The following is a 12487-nucleotide window of genomic DNA, read 5'->3' as shown; positions in this document are numbered from 1 at the left end:
CAGGGTGCACACCGGATCTTACCAGTTTCCAGACAATCAAGAGCCTGTATTATCCCCGCAGCGAACTGACCGGCCTCCTCCTTGCTGCTGAAGTTCAGCCCCCACACCTGCCGCGCGTCCCTCCACTGGTGGAAGTTGGGCGTAGCCTGGTTGTACTTCAGTCCTCGGATCAGGGGGCAGTTAATTACAACCTGCAGAAGACGAGAAGATAGAAGAGATAACCAGCGAACTGTCTGATCACACAGCAACCGCCATGTACGGAGAGAGCCTGCAGAGGGCGCTGTGGCCGACGGGGACGAGACGCCATGTCTATGAAATCCACTAGAAGAAAATGGTATTTATTGCCGATAGCAACCAATCACAGCGCAGCTTAAATTTTCCAAAAGCAGACAAAGATGTGAAAGCTGAGCTGTAATTGGCTGCAAAGACATTTTCTCCTTTCTAATGTGGGCAGATTTACAAAATGGTCTAAAGATATAAGAAAGAGGGTGAGGGCCACGCAAACCCTCAGCCCACCAATAACCATGGAGACTAATATCAACTAATTACATGAGAAGGATACGGGTCTTATTTCTCAAGACTGTCCTTGTTGCCTGTGGCAACCAAACACAGCTCAGCTTTCATTTCTTAAACCTCTCAGGAGGAATGAAAACTGCACTGTGATTGGTTGCTAAGGGCAGTGCAGGCACTTTTCTTTTAGTTTTGATATCTCTGCAGCTCCTGTGTGGGGCCCGCCAGGGGTGACCCCGTAAGGGGAGGAGCCAGATTTTTCTGCGGGTGGAGCCATTAGAAGTTATTTCTATATCTGTTAAATATTTTACAATAGAGCTTCACACTATGTAACCGGCGACAGCAGGGTGACACCACCACGATATGGAGAAATCACCAAAACCAGCATGCAAGACGACCACAGCGGGCAACGAGTCCCCCCGACGTTATATACAGAGCTGAGGGACGGCGGTGCGGGTCTGCTGCACAATTATTACACGAGGGAAGGAAGCCACCACTATACGTTACAACATGTCCTTCCTGTGTCCACACTGCAACCCCCTGAGCAGGCGACATGACGCACAGGAGGGATGAGAAACCACCTGACACCATCACATCGAACAGCTAAAGACATACAGCATATCACAGGGCAGCGTGACCGCCATTATTACCCCAAACTTAAAGGGGGTATCCGGGACTTCATCAAAAAACAAAAAAATGTACTTAAGCACTAAAAGGCAGATAACTACAACTTACCTGCCTGCTGTTCCCGGCGCTGTTCTTCCCCAGTACAGAGCGGTCACAGACGCTCCTGCCGGGAATTCAGCTGTCTCTGCCGGCGTCACATCTGCAGAGCGGAGGCTTCTCTTCCACGCTGCTATGTCGAAGGGACTTACGCCGTCATTCTGATTGACAGCTGGATCCCCACAGCCTGAGGTAGATGGCTGTCAATCAGAATGAAGCCGGAGGTCCCGCTCCGTCACACCAGCAGAGACAGCTGAAACCCGGCAGGAGTGGTACGTGATGGGGAAGAACAGCGCCATGCACAACAGGCAGGAAAGTAAGAATTACCTCTACTTCTTAGTGCTTAGGTATATGTTTTTTTATAAAGTCCCAGATAAACACTTTGAAAGGAAGCAATCTAAGTGAAAATAAGAGCGATCACACTATAGAGCTCTGTACTGTAAGAGCGGCCACACTATAGAGCTCTGTACTGTAAGAGCGGTCACACTATAGAGCTCTGTACTGTAAGAGCGGTCACACTATGGAGCTCTGTACTGTAAGAGCAGTCACACTATAGAGCTCTATACTGTAAGAGCGGTCACACTATAGAGCTCTGTACTGTAAGAGCGGTCACACTATAGAGCTCTGTACTGTAAGAGCGGCCACACTATAGAGCTCTGTACTGTAAGTGCGGTCACACTATAGAGCTCTGTACTGTAAGAGCGGTCACACTATGGAGCTCTGTACTGTAAGAGCGGTCACACTATGGAGCTCTGTACTGTAAGAGCGGTCACACTATAGAGCTCTGTACTGTAAGAGCGGCCACACTATAGAGCTCTGTACTGTAAGTGCGGTCACACTATAGAGCTCTGTACTGTAAGAGCGGTCACACTATAGAGCTCTGTACTGTAAGAGCGGTCACACTATAGAGCTCTGTACTATAGGAGCGGTCACACTATAGAGCTCTGTACTGTAAGAGCGGCCACACTATAGAGCTCTGTACTGTAAGAGCGGTCACACTATAGAGCTCTGTACTGTAAGTGCGGTCACACTATAGAGCTCTGTACTGTAAGAGCGGTCACACTATGGAGCTCTGTACTGTAAGAGCGGTCACACTATGGAGCTCTGTACTGTAAGAGCGGTCACACTATAGAGCTCTGTACTGTAAGAGCGGCCACACTATAGAGCTCTGTACTGTAAGAGCGGTCACACTATAGAGCTCTGTACTGTAAGAGCGGTCACACTATAGAGCTCTGTACTGTAAGAGCGGTCACACTATAGAGCTCTGTACTGTAAGAGCGGTCACACTATAGAGCTCTGTACTGTAAGAGCGGTCACACTATAGAGCTCTGTACTGTAAGTGCGGTCACACTATAGAGCTCTGTACTGTAAGAGCGGTCACACTATAGAGCTCTGTACTGTAAGAGCGGTCACACTATAGAGCTCTGTACTGTAAGAGCGGTCACACTATAGAGCTCTGTACTGTAAGAGCGGTCACACTATGGAGCTCTGTACTGTAAGAGCGGTCACACTATAGAGCTCTGTACTGTAAGAGCGGTCACACTATAGAGCTCTGTACTGTAAGTGCGGTCACACTATAGAGCTCTGTACTGTAAGAGCGGTCACACTATGGAGCTCTGTACTGTAAGAGCGGTCACACTATGGAGCTCTGTACTGTAAGAGCGGTCACACTATAGAGCTCTGTACTGTAAGAGCGGCCACACTATAGAGCTCTGTACTGTAAGAGCGGTCACACTATAGAGCTCTGTACTATAGGAGCGGTCACACTATAGAGCTCTGTACTGTAAGAGCGGTCACACTATAGAGCTCTGTACTGTAAGAGCGGCCACACTATAGAGCTCTGTACTGTAAGAGCGGTCACACTATAGAGCTCTGTACTGTAAGTGCGGTCACACTATAGAGCTCTGTACTGTAAGAGCGGTCACACTATAGAGCTCTGTACTGTAAGAGCGGTCACACTATAGAGCTCTGTACTGTAAGAGCGATCACACTATGGAGCTCTGTACTGTAAGAGCGATCACACTATGGAGCTCTGTACTGTAAGAGCGATCACACTATAGAGCTCTGTACTGTAAGAGCGGTCACACTATAGAGCTCTGTACTGTAAGAGCGGTCACACTATAGAGCTCTGTACTGTAAGAGCGGTCACACTATAGAGCTCTGTACTGCAAGAGCGGTCACACTATAGAGCTCTGTACTGTAAGAGCGGTCACACTATAGAGCTCTGTACTGTAAGAGCGATCACACTATAGAGCTCTGTACTGTAGAGCAGGGCGGTCACACTGTGGAGCAGGGCGGTCACACTGTGGAGCAGGGCGGTCACACTGTGGAGCAGGGCGGTCACACTGTGGAGCAGGGCGGTCACACTGTGGAGCAGGGCGGTCACACTGTGGAGCAGGGCGGTCACACTGTGGAGCAGGGCGGTCACACTGTGGAGCAGGGCGGTCACACTGTGGAGCAGGGCGGTCACACTGTGGAGCAGGGCGGTCACACTGTGGAGCAGGGCGGTCACACTGTGGAGCAGGGCGGTCACACTGTGGAGCAGGGCGGTCACACTGTGGAGCAGGGCGGTCACACTGTGGAGCAGGGCGGTCACACTGTGGAGCAGGGCGGTCACACTGTGGAGCAGGGCGGTCACACTGTGGAGCAGGGCGGTCACACTGTGGAGCAGGGCGGTCACACTGTGGAGCAGGGCGGTCACACTGTGGAGCAGGGCGGTCACACTGTGGAGCCGTCTTACTGAGTATATCAAATTCCCTAACTTCTTTTCTGACAGATAAAAGTCTAGTTTTCTGCACTGGATCACTAGGATCGGCTACTGATCCAGGGGTTTATTTTGGTTTCCAAATTTGGAGTCAGGCTGAGCTGTGGATTTGATAGAAATGATCAACATCTCACAGTATAAATCTGCGGAATTTGTATGTCCTGGCTTAAATCATGTCTCGTGCTACAATCACACCCGGAGCTGCACTCATCATTATCTACTGCATTACTTATTATACTCCAGTTACATCCAGAGCTGCACTCATCGTTATCTACCACATTACTTATTTACTCCAGTTACACCCAGAGCTGCAGTCACTTATCTATTATTTACTCCAGTTACACCCAGAGCTGCAGTCACTGTTATCTACTACATTAGTTATTTACTCTAGTTACATCCAGAGCTGCATTCACCGTTATCTACTACATTAGTTATTATACTCCAGTTACATCCAGAGCTGCAGTGTGTTTCCCTTTGACAAGGCTACAGTGTCAGTTTCATACAATTTGCTTCAAAGCACAATCAACTGATCTGTGACTGCAGCTTTGGATGTGACTCATGGGGGAGCTTTGGTTCATTCTTCTTATGCCTCACAGTGACCTTGGGCTCCCATAATTCCATGTTCATTATCAGTATAGCTCTGCTCATCCTGGGCCTCCTGGTTCATGAACAAAATGACAAAACTAAAATAATGACTGACACAAAGCTGGATCTGCAGGGGAGAAGTTAAACGCTGCAGATTTCCATCTGATCTGGGATGACGGCATTGTGGGGCCCAGTAATGGCGTCCATGAAACATCTGAGCTAATACACACAAGGACGACTCGGGGACGGACACCTCCAGGTGAGTGGGGAACGCTCCATAATTAAACATCTACAGGAGGCTGTGATGGCTCCTGTATTCGCATCCCCTCCGGCGCTGGACACATTCCTGGAATAACTCATCCTCCCGGTCCTCGTCAGAACCACAGCCGGGGGGTGCTCAACATTCAGCGCTCCACAGCCAGCGCTCCACAGCCAGCGCCTCTACAGTCTGCGCTCCACGGCCAGCGCTCTACAGCCAGCGCTCCACAGTCAGCGCTCCACAGCCAGTGACTGCCAGGGGTCACTGCAGCTTCTCGCCATATACAAGGTGGGGACAGGACTCATCATCTCTAGATGCAGGGGTCATGTCTGTTATACACTATCCCTCGCTCATCTGCATCACAACTGTATTAGGCTACGTTCACATTTGCGGTCAGCGCCGCAGCGTCGGGCGCCGCAGCGGCGCCGCATGCGTCATGCGCCCCTATATTTAACATGGGGGCGCATGGACATGCGTTGTGCTGCGTTTTGCGCCGCATGGCCGCAAGCGTTGGACGCAAGAAACGCTTCAAGTTGCATTTTTTTTGCGTCCAACTTTCGGCCAAAAAGGACGCATGCGGCGCAAAACGCAGCGTTTTAGCGTGCGTTTTGCCGCGTTTTTGTTTGCGTTGTGCGCTGCGGCGCCGACGCTGCGGCGCACAACGCAAATGTGAACGTAGCCTTACTGCATTATCACCCCACACTGTATACACAGCACACACATACATGGTAGACACACACAGATAAGATACCTACACTGCGCATGCATACATACCATACACAACATATCAGATACCTAACCTACACTGAGCATGCGTACATACACACACACACACACACACACAACATATCAGATACCTACACTGCGCATAGGTACATACCATACACAACATATCAGATACATACACTGCGCATGCATACATACCATACACAACATATCAGATACATACACTGCGCATGCATACATACCATACACAACATATCAGATACCTACACTGAGCATTAGTACATACCATACACAACATATCAGATACATACACTGCGCATGCATACATACCATACACAACACATCAGATACATACACTGCGCATGCATACATACCATACACAACATATCAGACACCTACACTGCGCATGCGTATATACCATACACAACATATCAGATACATACACTGCGCATGCATACATACCATACACAACATATCAGATACATACACTGCGCATGCGTACATACCATACACAACATATCAGATACCTACACTGCGCATGCATACATACCATACACAACATATCAGATACATACACTGCGCATGCATACATACTATACACAACATATCAGATACCTACACTGCGCATGCGTATATACCATACACAACATATCAGATACATACACTGCACATGCATACATACCATACACAACATATCAGATACCTACACTGAGCATAAGTACATACCATACACAACATATCAGATACATACACTGCGCATGCGTATATACCATACACAACATATCAGATACCTACACTGTGCATGCATACATACTATACACAACATATCAGATACATACACTGCGCATGCCTATATACCATACACAACATATCAGATACATACACTGCGCATGCATACATACTATACACAACATATCAGATACATACACTGCGCATGCATACATACCATACACAACATATCAGATACATACACTGCGCATGCATACATACTATACACAACATATCAGATACCTACACTGCGCATGCATACATACCATACACAAAATATCAGATACCTACACTGCGCATGCATACATACACAACATATCAGATACATACACTGCGCATGCATACATACTATACACAACATATCAGATACCTACACTGAGCATAAGTACATACCATACAGAACATATCAGATACCTACACTGCGCATGCGTATATACCATACACAACATATCAGATACCTACACTGCGCATGCATACATGACATACACACAACATATCAGGAGGAGCAAAAATTCCTCACGGATGGAAGGACAGCAGCGTCACAGCACCATGGAAGGAAGCTTCAATACTCGTACTACTTATTATTATCATAGATGTGAGGAGGAACACCACACACTGAAAAGCAACTACAAATAAGTTCCAACCAATTCCTAACAGCGCCAAAAGCGCCCGCAGATTAGATCCAGCAGCTTATAATCAATCACTGCAGGTAAGTAAAGGAGTAAACACAAATAGTAAAGTGCTAAATGCATATAACCTAAACAAACTACACTATAAAATATAAAGATGCATAAAGTTATAGCCAAAATAGCCGCCTTACATGATGGAGGTTCTGACACCGCATGTGCCGAGCCCCAACACACGTTTCACCCGGATTCCTCACCCATGAAGAAGCAGGGTGAAAGGCGAGTTGGGGTCCGGCACATGTGGTGACAGAACCTCCATGTTCTGTTTAGAGACCATTCACATATGGCCTTAACCTCTCCTGAGTGCTAACTGGAGGTAAAGGGGACCTCTTCTAATCTAATAGGTGCAGGATCCACTTCCTGGTCTATCATGCACTTACGGAATACAGCAATTATGATACCCTGGAAATCTCAGATGGCAGTACCCCTATTTGATATATTGCAGCCTTAGCTGATACACACCTAGTGCATACACACACACACACACACACACACACACACACATACTACTAACATATATGCTACATATACACACACACTACACATAAATGTGACATTCATACATGATACATATATACAAAATATATTATATATATATTATAATATAATACACCCCTGGTGCATACACACACATACTACTTACATATATGGTGCATATGCACATTACACATGGATGTGACATACATACATGATACATAATACACATATACACTGCTCAATAAACAACAGAATATAACTCCAAATAAATTAAACTTCTGTGAAATCAAACTGTCCACTTAGGAAGCAACACTGATTGACAATCAACTTCACCTGCTGTTGTGCAAATGGAATAGACAATAGATAGAAATTATTGGCAGTTATCAAGACACAATAAAGGAGTGGTTTTGCAGGTGGGGACCACAGACCACATCTCAGTACCAATGCTTTCTGGCTGATGTTTTGGTCACTTGAACGTTGGTTGTGCTTTCACACTCGTGGTAGCATGAGACGGACTGTACAACCCACACAAGTGGCTCAGGTAGTGCAGCTCATCCAGGATGGCACATTAATGCGAGCTGTGGCAAGAAGGTTTGCTGTGTCTGTCAGCATAGTGTCCAGAGGCGCTACCAGGAGACAGGCCAGTACACCAGGAGACGTGGAGGGGGCCGTAGGAGGGCAACAACCCAGCAGCAGGTCCGCTAGCTCAGCCTTTGTGAAAGGAGGAACAGGAGGAGCACTGCCAGAGCCCTGCAAAATGACCTCCAGCAGGCCAGAAATGTGCATGTGTCTGCACAAATGGTTAGAAACCGACTCCACTAGGATGGTCTGACTGCCTGACGTCCACAGATGGGGGTTCTGCTCACAGCCCAACACCGTGCAGGACGCTTGGTATTTGCCACAGAACACCAGGATTGGCAAATTCGCCACTGGCACCTTGTGCTCTTCACAGATGAAAGCAGGTTCACACTGAGCACATGTGACAGACGTGACAGAGTCTGGAGACGCCGTGGAGAGCGATCTGCGGCCTGCAACATCCTTCAGCATGACCGGTTTGGCAGTGGGTCAGTAATGGTGTGGGGTGACATTTCTTTAGAGGGCCCACAGCCCTCCATGTGCTTGCCAGAGGTAGCCTGACTGCCATTAGGTACCAAGATGAGATCCTCAGACCCCTTGTGAGACCATATGCTGGTGCGGTTGGCTCTGGGTTCCTCCTAATGCAGGACAATGCCAAACCTCATGTGGCTGGAGTGTGTCAGCAGTTCCTGCAAGATGATGGCATTGAAGCTATGGACTGGCCCGCCCATTCCCCAGATCTGAATCCGATTGAGCACATCTGGGACATCATGTCTCGCACCATCCACCAACGTCACGTTGCACCACAGACTGTCCAGGAGTTGGCGGATGCTTTAGTCCAGGTCTGGGAGGAGATCCCTCAGGAGACCATCCGCCGCCTCCTCAGTAACATGCCCAGGCATTGTAGGGAGGTCATACAGGCACGTGGATACTGAGCATCATTTCCTTGTCATGAGGCATTTCCACTGAAGTTGGATCAGCCTGTAATTTAAATTTTCCACTTTGATTTTGAGCATCATTCCAACTCCAGACCTCCGTGGGATATTAGTTGTGATTTACTCTGATAATTTTAAGGTTTTATTGTTCTGAACACATTCCACTATGTAATGAATACAGATTTGCAACTGGAATATTTCATTCAGTGATATCTAGGATGTGGGATTTTAGTGTTCCCTTCATTTTTTTGAGCAGAGTATATTTGATACATGATACACACATGGTGCATAGACACATATACTACTTACATATATGGTACATATACACATTACACAAAAATGTGACACACACACACTACAATACATGATGTAGTGAACCCATGTGTACCTGCTGATCAGGCTGCTTCCTCCCCACCACGCGGTACGACTGGCCCCCTGCGCTGTAGAAGAGCTGGACTCGGCTGTGTCCGGCAGGCCCAGTCCCAGCATTGATCCATTTCTTACTGGAATCATCATAGACCATGACGGTGGCTCTGGCCGTGATCACCGGTGTCTCACTGCAGAGAAGAGGAAGACGATGAGCAAAGAAATTCATGACTATCACCCCCACTACAACTCCTAGCATCTCCTAATATGCTGGAGGGACACAACACTCTCCATCACCGTTGTGGTGTCCCACCCTGTGGAAGCCCAGTCACATCAGAGCCGTTATCAGGTGTAATAGGGGGGCTCTATATACATGTATGTATGTACACCCCTGGCTGGACACCAGAAAGTCCACTCCTGACCCCCAGAAAGTCCACTCCTGACCCCCAGAAAGTCCACTCCTGACCCCCAGGAAGTCCACTCCTGACCCCCAGGAAGTCCACTCCTGACCCCCAGGAAGTCCACTCCTGACCCCCAGGAAGTCCACTCCTGACCCCAGGAAGTCCACTCCTGACCCAGGCCTCACGTCGTCAGTGGTCAGAGCCGTTTATGCAGCATACAGTCCAAACAGTGTGTATTGGGCACAGGCAGCACACGAGCGATGACATCACACCCTACTACTATAGAGTGTTACATACAGACCCGCCATCTTCTCCAGATAACTTTATAACCGGTCTGGCTCAAGTGATAATGGACCGGAGGCTATAAATAACGTGTGATTATAATGTGACGGCAGTAAGCGCTGCACCCAGTGCTACAGCGGACGGCACAGTACATAAAGCCGCACAGAACGTGTCACATTTCATCTAAACTGTCAGACACATAAAACAAAAATAAAAATGTGGCTTTCCCTCGTCCATCCGCCTCCAACCCCCCCGCTGCATGTTGTGGTTTTGTCTATATAAGGCTATGAGAAGCTGTCGGGAGCTACCACAATGACTGAGAAGAGGGAGGGAAAAAGGAAGTAAAAGGAATGAGCGCACTGCACAACACCGAAAAAAATTACACAATACAGCCCAGTCTGAGGGTCACTCAGGTGTTATAGGGAGGAGGGTGATGTCACCGTCCACCAGGTGTTATAGAGAGAAGTGTAATGTCACCATCCTCACGTTGTTATAGGGAGGAGCGTGATGTCACCGTCCACCAGGTGTGATAGGGAGGAGCGTGATGTCACCGTCCTCCAGGTGTTATAGAGAGGAGCGTGATGTCACCGTCCTCCAGGTGTTATAGAGAGGAGCGTGATGTCACCATCTTCCAAATGTTATAGAGGGATGTAGGTGGTACAGACAGTGGTGTGAGGTCATAGGCATCCAAGTGTTTATATATATATATATATATATGTATATATATATATATATGTATATATATATATATATATATATATATATATATATATATATATATATATATATATATATATATATATACACACACACACACACACACACACACGTGCGTATATATATATATATATATATATATAATCACCCCCAGGTACAATATATACCCATATATAATACCCCTGGATACAGAGAGTGCCAATATACAATAGCCCCAGGTACAGTACACACCTGTATATAATACCCCAGTACATAACCCTGGTACAAAATACATCCATATATATGATAGACCCCCGTACAGTATACACCTATATATGTATACTGTACCCAGGGTATTATATGTGGGAGTATACTGCACCCAGGGATAGATGTATACACACACACACTGTACCTAGGGAACGGAGGGTATAATATATATATATATATATATATATATATATATATATATATATATATATATATATATATATATATATATATATATATATATATATATACACACACACACACATATACACACACACACACACGCTCTCTCTCTCTCTATCTCCCCCTGGGTACAGTATACATATATATTACCCGGGTATAGTATGCATCCGTATATGATACACCCCCCCCCCCGGGTACAGTACAGGATATATATATATTACCCCCGTTACAGTGTAATATATACACCCCGGGTACTGTATACACCCATATATAATACCCCCAGTACAGTATACATATATACATATATCATCCCCCCCCCCCCAGGACTGTATACACCCATATATAATACCCCCGGTACTAATACATATATATATATATATATATATATAATCCCCCCCCCCCCGGGACTGTATACATATATAATCCCCCCCCCCCCCCGGGACTGTATACACCCATATATAATACCCCCGGTGCAGTATACATATATAATCCCCCCCCCCCGGGACTGTATACACCCATATATAATACCCCCGGTACAGTATACATATATATTTTATCCCCCCCGGGACTGTATACACCCATATATAGTACCCCCGGTACAGTATACATATATAATTCCCCCCCCCCCCCGGGACTGTATACACCCATATATAGTACCCCAGGTACAGTATACATATATATTATCCCCCCCCCCCCCCGGGACTGTATACATATATAATCCCCCCCCCCCCCGGGACTGTATACACCCATATATAGTACCCCCGGTACAGTATACATATATAATCCCCCCCCCCCCCCCCGGGACTGTATACACCCATATATAGTACCCCCGGTACAGTATACATATATAATCCCCCCCCCGGGTACTGTATACACCCATATATAGTACCCCCGGTACAGTATACATATATAATCCCCCCCCGGGACTGTATACACCCGCATATGACAGTATATACCCCGACACATGGAGCAGACAGGACAGGACCCCTCTCACCTCATGCTGCTGGCGCCTCCTCCTGGTAGGAATGTGCCCTCTCACCTGTGCGGCCCCCACCCTATCTCTCCGCTGCCCCTCAGCTATCTGGGCATAGCAGGAAGTGGCCCCTGCCGCAGCTGCTGCCTCCTCCCGGGGCCCCGGGGTCTATGTCCTCAGCCGCTCCCGGCTCCGCTCATCCAGCCGCTCCCTAGCAGATCTATAGAGGCATCGGTCTCTCCAGATCCCTCTGTTCCCGTCTCTTTCTTTCTCTCTGTTACCAGCTATCACTTCCTCTCTTTCGGGATCT

General features: G+C 47.3%; 1 protein-coding gene across 2 annotated transcripts in view; it reads right to left on the bottom strand.

Moving 5' to 3' along the window:
- The window catches only part of VASP (vasodilator stimulated phosphoprotein), a 24626-nt gene extending 12139 nt beyond the window's left edge, over nucleotides 1-12487 (bottom strand). The window contains exons 1-3 of one of the 2 annotated variants that reach the window (XM_077286404.1): nucleotides 12199-12487; nucleotides 9398-9566; nucleotides 23-191 (exon numbers count right to left, since the gene is read on the bottom strand). In XM_077286404.1, coding sequence (XP_077142519.1) covers nucleotides 23-191; nucleotides 9398-9566; nucleotides 12199-12203 — 343 coding nt within the window. In that variant the 5' untranslated portion in view covers nucleotides 12204-12487. The remainder of the gene's footprint in view (nucleotides 1-22; nucleotides 192-9397; nucleotides 9567-12198) is intronic. The other variant, XM_077286403.1, reaches the window with a different exon arrangement.

The sequence above is a fragment of the Ranitomeya variabilis genome, chromosome 2, assembly GCF_051348905.1.
Source record: "Ranitomeya variabilis isolate aRanVar5 chromosome 2, aRanVar5.hap1, whole genome shotgun sequence".
NCBI lineage: Eukaryota > Metazoa > Chordata > Amphibia > Anura > Dendrobatidae > Ranitomeya > Ranitomeya variabilis.
Note: the sequence above shows the minus strand (reverse complement) of the source record. Positions and strands in the feature narration are given on the sequence as shown.